General features: G+C 47.5%; 1 protein-coding gene across 1 annotated transcript; it reads left to right on the forward strand.

Annotated features, from left to right (window-relative positions):
• Positions 1-9,061: 9,061 nt before the first annotated feature.
• HMOX1 (heme oxygenase 1) lies at positions 9,062-15,241 on the forward strand. Its single transcript, XM_027665806.1, has 5 exons — positions 9,062-9,198; positions 9,523-9,643; positions 11,981-12,472; positions 13,083-13,194; positions 14,509-15,241. The coding sequence occupies exons 1-5, from the start codon at positions 9,167-9,169 to the stop codon at positions 14,643-14,645; spliced, it is 894 nt and encodes a 297-aa protein (XP_027521607.1). The 5' UTR covers positions 9,062-9,166; the 3' UTR covers positions 14,646-15,241.
• The last annotated feature ends 631 nt before the right edge of the window (positions 15,242-15,872 follow it).

Here is a 15,872-nt window from a genome sequence, read left to right on the forward strand (position 1 = left end):
GGCCATGATGGAGCCCAGGCTGGTGAGTTTTATAACTGTAGGGCCAGAAAGGCCTCCAGAGGAAGCAAACGCCCTGATGTCCAAACCCTCTTGCCAGTGCCTGGACTCAGGCTGCCAGGCTCTTTTGGGAAGAAAGGGTTTCTGGTGCCCAGTCAGCATTTGTGCAGGATAGTGGCCTGTTCACACCAGTGTTGTTTTGAACACTGCTTCATGCCTCAACTAGTGCTTAAAGCCCTCAGTGCCTACAGCTCCCTCTGTGTAGGGGGCATTGCCTGCAGCTTTCTTGAATAGAGAAATTAAGACATCCCTGAATGAATATCCGAGTATGGGGAGTTCAAGCTTCTCCAAACTGCCTCTGGGATATCCTGAGCCCACCTCAGGACAAAGACTCTTTCTTCCACCATGACCTTGATTTTAGCTCCCCAGAAAGTGGACCCAGTACCTGGCAAAGTCAAGAGGGAATCATCCCTGAGGAAGACCTGCATGCAGGAAAATTGGCTCGCTGCTATTTTCATCACAGGGCAAACAGGCGGGAAGGGTTTTGGTGGCTGTCAGTTTGAATCAGTGACCAACAGGTGAAAATTTAGATGGCCCTCTGGGCGAGCCTGTCCTCTCCCCACCATGCAGCCAGCCATAGTCATGGTGCTTTCCACTAGGTGCTTTTCATCCAGCACAGAGATTTATCTGACAGGGATGACGTATCTCTTTTTTAAGCAATTGAAAATTTGAAGAATGGGGATGAGGACACAGAAAGATTCCAAACTAGTACTGTCGTACTTCTTACAGATTACACCAGTAATAGCTCAAATTATTTTGCAAAGTTTCTTTTGAGGAGGAACTTGGGGAAAAAAACCTGCTAGTTCTGCAAGGGATCATTTTAAGTAGAGGCTGGGCATTTTGCATTGGCCAAAACTGCTTTATGATTGAAAAAAATAAAATGACAGCACTATAAAGAATACCTTTAAATGCCTTTCCCTTTTTAAAAGTGTTTTTCTAATGTTGCTATTTTAAAAAGTACAGCGCTGCCTGTTCACTCTGACCACCAGATGGCTGTGGTCCCTCGCACACCCAGCCTGGGCTTCCCAAATTCAGAGAACAACCTCTCCCTTCTCAGTGGCCTGCTTAGCAGGCTCTACCACCCCTGGGAACAAAAACAGAACAAAGTTTTTCCTTATTGTAAGTGTTATGCTGCAACTGTCAGCCCAGAGAGGACTCACAGAGTGACTGCTCCAGAACAGGCATTTACATGCTGGAGCTGCATGGGGGACAGGAAGGAGTGCTTATGCTCTGTCTAAGCATCCATTAATAACCACACTGGGAACAGGATCTTCACCTGGACAGATACTTTGTACGACCCAGAAGAGTTGTTGCTATGCCAGGTGAAGAAGGCTATAACTTCCTTGTACTGGGCCAGAGTGGCTCCACATCTCTGAAAAGTAAATATATGCTAAATGTCAATGAGGATTTCCATGATGTTTGGGTGCTGTGATATCTGCCATACCAGCATTGCATTCATCGAGGCAAAAACTTGCATGCTTCTCTTTTACCAACCACTAACCTCCAAATACTATATGATTCTTTTTAAAGGGCAGTTAACAAAAATGTATCCTGTTTTCCCATAGCATTGTCTCACAAGTCACCACAGAAGTGTCCCGAGCTAGTACACTGGGAAGGTTGTTCTCCATTCCACAGGACTTTCATGTCGCTCTGCCATGTCAAAACTTCCTCAAATCTTATTTTGAATAACAAAACTCCCCCTTCCTTCACAAAATGAGAATAAAGCCACTTCCCCTTCCCTTCAGATTACTGTTAGTGGTGCTGCTTAGGGCAGACGAAGATATTGAGAAGGGACTTATGCTGGGAGCCCAGTGGGCATCAGAGAGGTGGGTTGTGAGGAAGGAAAACATTTCTGTAGGTAACTCATTTTTATCTGTGTAGTGGGCATAAGCAAATGAAAGCACAAGAAGAGACAAAAGAGCTGAAAAAAAAAAAGGGGGAGGAAGAAGGATATGAAAAACTGTAAACATATAGAGGGAATATATGTGCTCCATTGCTCCTTCCTCCCCAGCAAGGGAATGGAGGTGGTCATTGACCAGTGGTCACCAGTGCAACACAAGGAGTTGTACTGCAGCCAGTCTGGCTTTTTTCTGTTTCTCCTGAAGATACTTCAAAAACCATGCAGACAGAGGTGATCTCTTGAACCAAGGTGATACCAGGGTGTCTGGTAGCCCTGAGAAGATTTCTCATTGACTCACCTGCTCTCCCCTGGCTTTTAGGGTACCCAGAGCATCCTGCCTGGTGCCCAGAGCTCTGACACGTGTTGGGTGAACAAGTGTCCTTGTTGCTTTGTGTCACCGACCAGCAAAACCTGGGCAAGGGAATAGGGACTCTGTGGCACAGGCTCCCAAGCAATAGCTTCCTCTTCTTTATCCACCACCATTGTTGCAAAATCTTGTGTAGTGGTGCACACAGTGGGCTTGGGACTGCATGAGGGGACAGATTTTCTTACCCTTCCCAGCCGGGTTGCCAGCAATCAGAGGGATGGAGGCAGGTGAGGGTGGACAGGATCACTCCCATGAGTACAGTTTTTCTGCAGTGCTGTCTCCAGCAGCCATTCCGTGGGCTGGACCTTGGTCCTTGCCAGGAGCCCCTGGTCATGGTGTGTAGGGGTGTTTTACTCTGCAATAATGAGGCTGGGAGCTCAGCCCTGGCAAGGAAACCCCCAGAGAGTAGGGATTTTCTCAGGGGGATCAGTAATTCCCTCCCAGCACAGAAAAGCTGCATGTACTGGTATCCAGGCACTGTGTTTTCCTGGCCAATCTCAGCAGAAAGTTGTGGATCAGGCACAAAGCAAATTTGACAGTGGGGTGAGGCAAGGACATGGCTTTCCTGTGGCTTTAGGGGAGTCTCCTTCACCAGCAGAGAGTGGTAGGAAAATCTGTATTTAGAAAATTGCTGCGAGGTACTTCAGTGGTATTTTTAGCTCCTTGACCAAAGAAAAAAAGAGCTTAAATACCAGATCAGTCTCAGTGGGAGATAGGTGCCAATTTCTCTGAGCTCTTTTGCAGAGCTTTAGTCCAAATAGGAAAAAAAAAAAAAAGGAGAGAAAAGAAAAATAGCCAGAGTGTGGGTGACCTTCTGCCAGTAGTGCCCCTCTGCCCATCTCCGCTGTCTCTGGGCAGGGACATGTTTTGTGCAGCAATGCACACCATCAACCACCAGCTCCAGCAGAGTGATAAGGGGGGTGGCTCACCCCATCACAGGCACCTTCAATCTCACCACTTGCCAAGCACCTTTGGTCCCTCCCAGCTTCCGCCAGACCACACCTGGCAGCTGAACATTTAAATTCAACCCCTACGTGTCCTCAGTGCTCTTGTTAATGTCTTTTTAGCTAAAGAGCTGCATCTATGGCCCTGAGGTCCTGCTATGCCAAACACTGCTCAGGAGAAGGGGATCTGTGCCCAACAGAGCCAATATCCCTGACTCCTTGGTGCCTGAGATGCTAGGGAAGGCCTCCCCAAAAAAGGGGAATGTTCTCGCTCTTCTGCAGTAGCAGCTGCAGTCTGTGGTGCACAGCAATTTCCAATGCTGAGCCCACTCTTCCCCTAAACTAAGGACTTTGAAGAAATATCTCCCCTTTCCAGCCCTTCTTTGGCTTATTTCCCCTTGTCAGCATGTAGCTGTAAGCCTCTCAAAACCGACAGCAGCTCAGTGGGTAAATACAGTCCTGTTTGCCTGCTCTGGAGCAATCTTTGGTAATGAGTGAAGGAAAAGGTAGAGGGAAGGAGGGGACACAGGCTATGCCACAGACACCCTATGTGGCCTTGAATGTCACTTAAATTTGGCACATCCTACGTGCCAACCTCTAAAATAAACTCATTCCCACACATTGTTCCTGGTTTTGCTGTTTTCCACCAGCACAGGCAAAAGCTGGGTGCCCATCCAGAACCCCAGAGAACAGTGTTCCCATGCCTTGATCCCCCCCTGTACGGAGCTGGAACTCTTCTGGTCCCAGAGCAGATGGCCCCACCATCCTCCATGTCCCCAAGTCAGAGAGGTGTGCAGCTTTCCCAGCCTGGGACACCTGCTTTTCCAACCTTTCCCAGCCTACCCGGAGCAGCTCTGGGAAGCACAGCTGAAGGGGAAACATTTTGTGGCTGCCAATGACACCCCATGTTCCGTCAGGAATCCTCACTCTTGCATGAGCCCCAAAACCCGCAGCCTTCCTCCCGCTAATGCTGACTTGCCCTTTCCCCAGCGTGGGTGTCCTGCTGAGTCAGGGTCAGGCCAGGACACCACATAATGCTGAGTAAAGGTTTTGGGCTGTGGCGGAGGGGCTCTTTTGCTGAGTCACAGTGGAACAGGGTCCACGTGAGGCTGTTTATTACAGGCGGTTCCTGTGAGCCGCCCTGAGATTGCAGCTGCTGCTCTTGGCTCTGATCCTGCTTCTCGGGACAATTGGAGAAATCTCCAGAAATAGTCTCAGCTTTCTGTGGTCCAACATGTCTCCTGTATTCAGGGGCAGGGAACCACATAGGAGCGGTTTGGTGACCTTGGCGGGGTGGTATTTGGGTATCACTCTCTGTGCAAAACTTGGCTCCCAGCTCCAGTTCCTCCCTCTCCTGAGAAAGGGATGTGAGCAGTGTGGAACAAGACGTGTGATTTTTCAAATCCAAAGTTTCACAGTTTGTTCTGTCTCGCAGTCAGGGCACACTTTGTTTTACATGGTTGTAGCACCGAAACAAAGGAGGCAGCACTGACTGAAACATTTGCATAAATGGGATTTTTATTTGCTAACTCTGCTCTGCTCCCTTCCACACCTCCTTTTGGCTCCCAAAGCACACACCCAGCAGGGCACAGGGTCAGTGAAGCAGGGCACAAGGCTTTAAGAAGTGTGGTGGGCTCTATGCATCCTCTCTCAGAATTTCAGCCCAGTGTACCCATAACCTGGAGACCTGCTGCATGCTTCAGGTCGCTGCCTGACTCTGGTCAGGCACATGCCTTGCAGGGGGCTTGCTCTTTTCTCCCTCCACCTCCTCCCCACTCTGTTTCCTGACAGCCTAGAGCTCTCTCCTTGTTCAAAGCCATGTGCTGGAGACACCCATGTGATGCAGCACACATATATCCATACGTCTATAAAAATATGTACTGTAATCTGCATTTCCTATTTTTATCATGCTGGTTCATTTATCCTGAAAAACCTGCCTGCACCTCCATCTCCCACTATGTTGGTCTCTGGGGTTCCCATGTGTGGGTTTTGCCCAGCACAGCCATGCCTGTCTATAGGACCCTCAAAAGGTACTAGCAGTGCCAGAGCTCTCCATGGGCATTTCCAGTGCATTGGACTCCTGACCTCCTTTTTTCCACCTGTGTCTTTGATCTAGATGGGAATTTTTGATGCCAACAGCAGTGAGCACAGTCAGTTCTGCCACGGCAGGGTTGAGAAAGGCAATCTCCTTTTGGCAAACACAAATTAACCCACAGAATATCCCTGAATACTCCAGCACTGACTCCCTTCTCCAGCAAGTTTTTTTCCCTGCCATGACACAGCAAATCCTGATGTCTGAGTCAGCTTTCCAAGTGCAAGCCAGGCAGCTGCATTTTGCTGTGTCACGGTTTGAAAAAGCCCATTAACCCTTCTGAGTTGGCAAAGGCTGGTTTTCCCCACAGAAGCCAAGCCGAGCTGAGCTGAGCTGCTGGGAGCTGCCTGCCAGTGCTACCCACAAGGGACTGAGGAGTGATGACTTTGTACCTCGTGACTGCCTGTGTAACTAGGCATTTCTGACCATAAATCTACTGGCAGGCAGATTTATTAACAGGCTGTTAATATACAAAGAGGAGAAAATTCTCCAGTTCCCTCAATAACTTTCTGTTGCTGTTAACCATTCATCTACCATCTCTTGATTAAGCATTTCCTCAGGCCCTGGGATGTGAAGACAGAGGCTTTTAAGCCCAATAGGAACTATTACAAATATTTTGCCTGAAGCTATTTTATTCATCTTTGTTACAAATCTCCTGAGCAGTTTCAGTAGTGCCCTCACAAGGAGTAGCCCTGGCACCACCCAGCCACAGCTCACTGGAAGAATAGGAGATGACAGGACTAATGCCAGGCATGATGGAGACTACAGCCCTGACATTTCAGTGATATTCAAGCAAAATCTTCTAGTGACCTGGATATGGGCTGGCCTCTGCTTTCCCATTGCCCACTATGATCTGGGAGCCAGTCTGTTCCTTCCACTAAAAGCACACACCTCCTTCCCCGTTCATCGCTTCTGTGTTGACTTCCAAAGTTCTCTTTGAGGAAGAGACAGTCCCTTGCAAATCCCTGCTAGCACACTGGCCCACTCCATGTCATTGACCTTTCCCCCACCACAAAACAACAGCAGAGCAGAAGAATACAAGTTCTTGCCACAGAGCACTGGATGGGGCCAGGAATGCCTCAGGGCAGCAACTTGCAAAGATGATGACACCCCACTTTCAGTTCTCCTTCCATCTTGCTGCAGGATATCTGGGCCTTTCCAGAGAGCTAGGCCCAGTCTTGCAACTGTTCCATCCCAAGAAACCCAGATCAGTGAGAGTCAGACAGCATAAATCAGTTATGTAGCATGGCTTTCTTGCCTGCACCTTTGCAAAAGCTTACGGCAGAGGTGAGCTGCATCTCTTGTGACTAGCCCAGGGAAATGTAAAGCCCCAAGATCCAGAGGAGGTACATTGGCTCCATGTCCTGGGGCAATATGGTTACAAGACAGGAAACCTACCTGGAATGGTAAAAACATGATTAAACACCCTCTCTTTCTTCCCCCCACTCTTATTCACACCTACCGCAATCCCGGATGAAAGGGAGAAGGACTTTTTGGCTACACTCTTTATAAGGCCTCCAAGCATGTAGCCTCTTGGAAGAAGGTAGGCAGGCAGGCAGGCAGGGGACAAAAACATTGGCCTGAAAGCACCCAGAAAGTTCTTAGGGAAGAACTAGGTGCATTACCTGAGCTGCAGAACAGAGGTGAAAGGAGGGGCAGGGCTTGAGGGTTGTATTTTTTTAATGTTATTTCATAAAATGAATAATACATTCTCATAATATAATTCTTATTCTCATATAATTCTCATGTATTTCCTACTTTCCTGCACTAGAACTACAGGTTCAATTCGTACTCCTGCTTCCCACGTCAGAATAGGACTCACTGAAAAGGACAGAAAATGTGGCTTTAAGAAGTTATGCCAGAGGGAAACATTTGTTTTGGGGCTGTCCCTGTGGCAAAATGGCATCAACATTTTCAGGAGAGACTGGCCATGCTGCTCTACGCTCTGCACATGGAATCCACAAAAGAGCCCTCTCTCTGGAGCTTTGTCACTATTGCTTCAAAGATTTAGACATCCTGATACATTTATTTTACCTTAGAGAAAAGAAGCAAGCCAGCAGCAAGTTGTCTGCAACGGCATGGGGGTAAGAGTGGAACGTGACAGAACAGCATTTGCTCGTATGCACTGTTGCTTTAAAAGACAAAAGCAAGACAGGAAAAGTCTGGCTGAGTCAGGATGGAAATGCTGAGAAATCCTTCCTGAACGCTGCATGCCAGATGTCTGCCAGAGTAAAAAAAAAAAAAAAAGCATGGAAGCATATTTTCTCCAGGACAGCTTTTTAATCTACAGCACCCAATCCTGCTGTGACCTGGTATAGGTGCAGTGACAGGGAGACAGGTGAGGTGCATGGCTTGAATGGCAGCACCCACCAGCAAAGCCACAGAGAGGACTGGCTAGAGAGGGCAGATGGACAGCAGATGCCACAGTCCTTCTCCCTCCAGCCCAGGCTCTGCCTCCCCACCACCCCCTGCACAACTGTAGCAAGGACTTTCTCACACCCACAGCAGCAGGGGAATGGTGGCTCTAAGTGCCTTGCTCTTTGGGTTGAGCACAAATTGTGTGCTTTTCCAAACTATAGCTAGCCCTGTCCCAGCTAGCTCTGCTTCCAGCATAGCTACAGGTGGAAAAGGAGAGCCCAGCTTTATCTGTTGGTTGCTTCACTGACCATCAGTAAAAAACAGCAGACCAGACAGCTACTGGCAGAAGCACCTTGTCCAACTCTCTTTTTTCAGATCAGGGAAAATGATTTGCCTTTCAAAGTCTCTGCAGACCAGACTTCCTCAGTTTCCCCCCAAGCCTTGTATGATATCTTTTCAGCCCACCAGCTACCTCAGCCTTCTGAGTGTCTAGGAGATGGAGTGCTATTCCCCTAAATTGCTGTGGTGACAACAGGACCCAGTTGTCAAACAAAACAGACGGTATTGTGTCCATGAGCAAGAGAGCATGGAACCAATTTCACTGTGCGTCAGTGCTGGCACACCTGTGCTGGCCCCCTGCAAAGTGACAGGGTTTATTCCCTTAGTGCCCAGCACTGCACAAGGGCAGTTCTGGCACCTGCAGACCAGAGCTGGTGCATGCATGTGCCACAGCACCCAGACTACTCCAGGTGTCCATGACTGGTACATCCCCTCAGGGTCCCTGCTGTGCTCCCCAACCTGTAGTGCTGAGCTCCCCATCCCATGGCCCACAACCAACTGTGTTACCTGAAAGACTCTCTGAAGATGTGCACAGCCACAGGAAATAAGATGCTTATACCCGAGTTGTGCTAGAGCAGATGAGGGTGGGTGCTGGATTAGCTCTCCAGGCAGGATGCAGCCAGCACATAGACTGGGGTGTAGGGTGAGAAGGCTGCCCTTCCTGCCCCAGCCTTGTAAATCCACCCTCCCTGTCCAACCCCACTGCCTCCAGGACAATGAGCACCTTTTGCTGCACCCAAGCTCTGCCTACCACGGGCAGTGCACTGAAAGGGTTACAGAGCCAGGCACCCTCGAAGGAGAAGTTGCTGGATAACCCCTTCTTTTGTGCTTAGTTATCAGGATGCATCAGGTGACTTCCTCCTGGTCCCTTCGGGCTGCAGGCCAGGAGAGGGTGACAGCCAGGCTGGGAAGGGAAGTGCTGTTGTGTTGCAAGAAGTTTGTACTCACACTGAGGTCAGCGTTCAGCTGCTCACGTGGCCAAGCAGTATAAAGCTGGATGCGGGAGCCGGGCTGCCCAGCTCAGAGATTCAGTGTCCTGGGAGCAGAAGGGAAGGAGGGAAGCACGAGCAACAACAGGGAAGGGGAGGAGTGAAACGACCTGGAGAAACATGGAAACTTCCCAGACACACAGCTCCGAAAGGTGAGAGCGGGATGGGAACGAGAGGGAAATGTTTTGCCAGAAGAATATTGTGTTTCTCCCGTTGCTTTTAGGCATGCTGTTCCTGTTCCTGCTCTGCAGGGGAAGGCATGCTGCTGCTTTCACCTCTGGATGGAGTTTGTCAGTCTTCCTCGCCCGGGACTGCGTTTGGAAAGCTGCTGCTCCCCGGTTCCCATACGCAGCTCTCAGGAATGCTCTGCTCCGTTTTCTGTCATCCCAGGCTCCCTTGTTTTTCCTAGCGAGCTAAAATCCATTTTGCCAGAGGAGAGAGACAGCATTAATATCTGTTTTGGTGTTCTTTCCCAGCATGTCCAAGGACCTGTCAGAACTGTTGAAGGAAGCTACCAAGGAGGTGCATGAGCAGGCAGAGAACACACCGTTCATGAAGAATTTCCAAAAGGGGCAGGTGTCACTCCATGAGTTTAAGGTACTTCATAGCAGCATTTGCTTGGGGTTGGGATTTCCTTACCAGTTAGATCAGACGGGCTGAATGGGGACTAAAGGGGGGAGGATGGGAACAGTATAGGTAAGGAAAATGGGGACAGTACAGCTGTTTGGTATCAGCATCTCCAGTGCAAAACATGCTTTTCATCAAACTCCAGTGCCCTAAGATCTTACTGGCTTCTCTCACAGAAGGCAGGGCAGGACTGTGCATATCAGGATGGGCAGCCAAACTGAAACAGGAGAAAAAAGAGGTTGATGGGATTAGTGCAATTACTTTTCTCTTTCTTCACAAATGCCTGCCTGCATGTTAATTATTGGGAATGATGTTTAATAGAGATACTGTGCAGATACTTGAGCAGCCAAAATGCCAAAACAAAAGAGCATATGATATTTGCAACACTGTAGGCAGAGCTAGAAATAATGAGGGACTGGTGAGAAAGTGAAGGTGTGGGATCATCTCTGGCACTAAACTTTGCATTGTCACTTGAGTTATACCAGCGCTGAAATCATGAACAATAACTCAAAAGCAGACTGAGTTTGAGCAATCCAAGTCTGCTAACAGGCAGGAGCCTGTTGCTTCTTTCAAGATAAAAGAGAAACATTTCCACATATTAGCCTAACCTGGCTAGATACGATTCCTGGGATCTGAGCCACGTAACACAGCCGTGAGCAAAACCAAAGCAAACACCTGGGCAAGAAATTCCTGAGAGGCTATAGGATGTGACGCATGGGCTTGCAAATAACAGCTAGCGATCCAACCTGTGGCTTTAATTACTTTGTTGTTGAATTGTTTCTTGGCAAATAAATCCACAAGAGTAGGAAAAAGACTACTTATTTCTGACAGGTGACATTCAGAATACTTAGTCAAGCATAAATTTAATCTCAGGTGCTGACTCCCTGCTGTTAGAAATGTGGCATTGGTTAGGCAGTGAACTTTGAGACAGGCTGGCAAGAGTGTAAAAAGTCAGACCTTCAGGAATACAGCTTGGTTTCTCAGAAGAGCTTTATATGTTGTTGGGGAAGTGAGATAGGACATGGGTTTTAAAAATTAACGACAGTTTTCAAAAGCCATGTTTCTCATTAAACCACTACCTGCCTCTGAAAACAACCAGTTGACCTATATTTCTGCCTACTTTGTTAGGCAATGTTCTCATATTTTGTTTCTTTTCCGGTAAGCTGGGTAGCAGGTTATTGTTTAAAAACTTCTATTTTTGTTTACTCTCTTGGCAAACCTATATATCTGCCCTGCTACCTGACTCTCCAGATGGTGAATATTTGTTTCCACAACTAAGTCACTGCCCGTGTGCTTATCAAAGTCCTATTTGCTGGCACAGTGGGGAAAAGTTGAAATAGAAACTCCCTGCAGAACTGACTGCTTTCTGAGAGAGTAAACTGCTTTCCCTCCTGTAAGCAGTGTAATCCCCCCTACCCAACCTGATTCATTTGTACTGCAATACCTTCATCTTTTACCCTTTGCTGCTGGCAAGGGATCCCAGTGTAAGGAAGGGGTGGTGTAGGTGTGACAGCCTCTGAAAACAGAATGCCTGGGGAAGGAAAGAACACAGCTAGATTGTCTTAGACCACGTGGAAAAGCTGGCAGATAGAAGAAAGTATCACATAAGCTGGGAAAAACAACAATAACAATGGTTTCAAAATAGAGGGGAGAACACAGGCTCACAGCATTCCTTCACAAAGGCATCTTTCAGAGGCAGGCCGTGTTTCCAGCTCCCTTTTATCTTGTCTCCCTGGGACAACCGAGGAGGCAACCCCACTTGCATGCCTGAATGAGCAGAGTGGTGGTGCCTTGGTTCCCAGGATGGTAGGATGCCAACAGGATGAATATGGTGAAAAGTAAACAGTGTGTGTCATCGTCTCACAAGGCCCCACAAAGGGAAGCCACATTTTGAAGCATTCAAATTTGAACAATGCACCAGAAAATGTACCTTTGGGAATACCCTCTCTATTGACTAAGGGACTGAGAATAGACCAGGAATGATTAAACAGAGCTCAGTTTACATTACATCAAGCTGCAAGGTCTTTAACGTGAAGGCAAAGGCAGTGACTTTGAGAGCAAGTAAGACCAATATCTGCCAGAAAGGGCTTACTTGATTGCTGCCTCAAGCAGAAGGGGAAGAGCTAAACAGTGGCTTCCTGCACCTTGCAACTCTGTTTTCCAAATGGGAAATCTGCAACATCACATGTGTGCATGACTCACATTGGGTGTGCCCATGAGTACCTTTTTTGTTAGCAGGATTTGTCCCACAGACTTGAAGGAGACAGATAGATGCACCTGTAGCTAATCCTCTTTCTTCTCTTTCAGCTGGTTACAGCATCCTTGTACTTCATCTACTCTGCTCTGGAGGAAGAGATTGAACGTAACAAGAACAACCCAGTTTATGCCCCTGTGTATTTTCCGGCGGAGCTGCACCGGAAAGCTGCCCTGGAGGAAGACTTGGAGTACTTCTATGGCAGCAACTGGAGGGAAGAGATCCCATGTCCCGAGGCTACTCAGAAATACGTTGAGAGGCTCCACTACGTAGGCAAGAACCACCCAGAGCTCCTGGTGGCCCATGCCTACACCCGGTATTTGGGAGACCTGTCTGGGGGGCAGGTGCTGAAAAAAATTGCCCAAAAGGCCCTCCAGTTGCCCAGCACTGGAGAAGGGCTGGCTTTTTTCACCTTCGATGGAGTCTCCAATGCCACCAAGTTCAAGCAGCTCTATCGCTCCCGCATGAATGCTCTCGAGATGGACCTTGCCACTAAGAAAAGAGTCATGGAGGAGGCCAAGAAAGCATTCCTGCTAAATATACAGGTGAATACACAACCATCCAGCCCTGCCAGCCCACACCCTCTCTCAAACAATAAAATAGCTAGAGGGGAAATGCAAAGCCAGTATTTCTTCTGGGGAGCTTATGAGAAGTTGTGAATTAGGGCAAGCTAGTCAGAGCTGGATGGCCACGCTTTACTGGGAGCCGAATAAAACTATGGTCTCTGAAAAGCTCTTCTCCCTCCCTTAGTGTTTGAATCCAGCCTCTTCCATGTGCCAGTGTCCAGATATGAATGAGGGCTGATACTGCGAGTAGGGATCACCACCTATCTGTCCTACCAATGTAGTAAAGTTCCACAGGTCCCCTGTGGACACTGACCAGGCACACAGGTACCTCACTTTCCTTCCCATCAGAAGATGGGCAATCACCTTATCCTTAGCTGAAAGCTTCAGGGAGAACCTATAATATGAACAAGAAGCTTGAAAGACATGATTTGACCCCACAAGCAGCTTATTTTCTATGCAAAATGTGTCAGGAGACTGGGACCGAAGGCTTGTGTCTTCCTCTAGTCCATAAAATGCCTGGAGAAGGGGCAAGGGGTCCATGAAAGAAGAAGAGGAGGGCACATAATGGGACAGTGTTTCTTATTCTCAGGTGTTTGAGGCACTGCAGGAGCTGGTGTCTAAGGGCCAGAAGAATGGTCATCCTGTGCAGCCAAAGGCAGAGCTTCTTCGCACAAGGAATGTCAACAAATCACATGAGCACGGTAAGACACTTAAGGGCAGGTGCTTAACATTGCTCCTTCATTTCCTTTGTCTCCCTCCCTCTTTTCTTGTTTGTAAAAGCCACTGATAAATGAGCATGAGGTGCTTGCCCCATGCCTTCTCCAGCCATCAGCAGGTAGTGGAAGGAGAGGCACTGGTATGTGCAAAGCTTCTTCTAGACATAACAGAGCAAGGGTGACACATGTGGGCTCTCCAAAAAGAGAAAAAAAGACTCCCCTCTCCACCTCTTAGACTTTAACAAATGTGAGGTTCATTCACCACAGGGAAAGCTCTCCTTGAGTTCACAGAAGTAAAGGCATCAATTTTGGGCCCAGGAGATCAGCTGTGGTTCTGTGATACTCACAGAAGGCTCTTCCAGACACAAAGTCCTATCCAGCAGCCTGTCCCTTTAGACTAAATCTCCATCTGGTCATTTTTCTGCCTTCCAGAAGTATTTGCTGAAAACACTCCAGAGAGTGTGCTGGGTTTCTAGTGAGCATTGTTCTGGATGGTGAAATGTAATCAGCTTGTAAGTCAGGCTTGTAACTGAGTGAGAAGCGAGCTCAGATGTTTACAGAGGAGAGTGGTTTCCCTGATGACATGCGAGTCAAATAAAAAAACCACCTTATTATCTACCCATTCTGAAACTAAGAGGGAGATTTTTTTCAGTGCACGCTGGATTGAACCACAGTTTTCCCATAGCGAAGAATGAAAAGCAAACCTCACCTTGTACATCTCCAGATAATGAAGCTTAAAGCAACTTTTTTGGGAAAGGCACTAAAAGTTCTCTGTTCTTTTCCCAGCACAGTCATAAAAGTAGAATTTTCAGAAAAGTTTGGTATTGAATGAGGAATCTCATCCTGAAATTGTACTGGGGAAATTGTCAGGAGTGCTGAGAACTCTATAAGGTTATTAGACACCTAATTAATTAATGAGAAGTAGGAGACAAAATGCCTTTTAAAATTCTGGCTTAAGTATTTGGTTGTCCTCTGCACACATCAAGAGTTCGATGGATCTGGGCAGTGCATTTATAAGCCTGTAAGGAGTCAAAGGAAGAGGCTGGTACTCACATTCAGGCAGAGAGGTTGTGAGCCCTTGTGATTCCCAGGTCAAGTCTGTTTCTTCCCTTCTTCACCAGGAGAGTAGAACTTGCTGCCACTGTTTCTCCTGGCCCAAGGGAAGAACTCCTTCTTCCCTTGACAACCCCAGCAAGGTCTGCTCTGGCACTGTGGAGAGCAAGTGTGCCATGCCAGCAGCTTCTTGCCTCAACCTCTTCTCATTTGCCTTTATTTTCTTTTTCTCTCTATTTGATCTAGGTCCAGCACACGGGAAAGAAAGTGAGAGGACAAACAGGAAAAACACAAACGCGACGCCCACCACTTCCCTGGTGCGGTGGATCCTGGCGCTCAGCTTCCTAGCCATGACAGTGGCCGTGGGCTTATTTGCCATGTGAAAGAGCAGGACCTTCACCTTCTCTTTGTGCCTTCCCTCACCCTGAACTAATCCACCTTCCCCAGTCCTTTTGAGAGAAATTTCCCCTGACTGGGTACTGTGATCTTGGCTCTGCCACTAATATTAGGAGACTTTTCTCCCCAGAAATCAAAGAGAGTGCTGTAAGGGGGTTCAGGCGAAGTCTATCCTGTCCTTGGTGTGAGCTCTTCTCAGAGACTAACTTTATCACCAAAAACTAGGGTAGAAAGGCTAAAAATGACAGCCAAGAATTGTCATTGCTTTATAGAGTGCCTACAAAAATCCTACAGGATCAGAAACACAGCTTCAACATCTGTCTTTCCTCAGAAATATGAAGGTCCTTAGAGCTCTGTTTGCTCAGTTTTTTTATACTGGTAGATAATACTGTGATCACTTTCTGTGGAGCCACATGGCTCCCGTGGGTTAGACTGTTTTATATGACACTAGTAGGTCTTTGTTAATTCTTTTTCCAATCATTTTTGGTTTTTGAAAAGCAGAAGATGGTTGTTGAAGATACAGTGTCATTCTTGTCTGGTTATATAATTTATACACATAATAAACTTCAATGTAAAGTCTTCAGGCCTGGTGTTTCCTATTATTAAAGCCTTACACAGGGGAAAAAGGAGGTGTCTTTCTTCCACCTGGTTTTCTGTATTTTGGAGCTGCTGCCTCCACAGACATGACAATAGACAGAAGTGGGAGCTACATCAGAGCCAGACTGTGCTCCCACTCAGTGCTAACAATAACCTGTTACAAGCTGGGGCAGGTTTCTTCAGCTCCTACACATTGGTCTCTATTTCTAGAAATGGCACAAAATTCTGAGAATGTACAAAGTATTTTTAAGGGGTGGAAGCAGTACATAAGAGCTGCTATTCTATTACAAACAAAAGGTGATGGGACCCTCAGCTGGTCAAAACCAGGACAGCTCCGTTACCAGACTGCCTTTATGAAAGCTTCAGCATGAATCAGAACAGCAAGTATGTTTTCACCACCCAAAAATTAGATGTATCCTAGGTTTTCATCAAGGCAGCTAAATGGGAGACATGAGGATACCTTCACCTCAGTAACAAACCAATCCAACTCACTCCCAGGACTTGGCACACATATGACTTTGCTAAAGACACTCCAAACCACAGCACTGCTGGAGCAGACTATGCACACAGCTTGCTTTCCCTGCCTTTTGCTGTGGCAGATCTGCAGAGATAGCTTT

The sequence above is a fragment of the Corapipo altera genome, unplaced genomic scaffold, assembly GCF_003945725.1.
Source record: "Corapipo altera isolate COAL_440 unplaced genomic scaffold, ASM394572v1 1, whole genome shotgun sequence".
Classification (NCBI taxonomy): Eukaryota; Metazoa; Chordata; class Aves; order Passeriformes; family Pipridae; genus Corapipo; species Corapipo altera.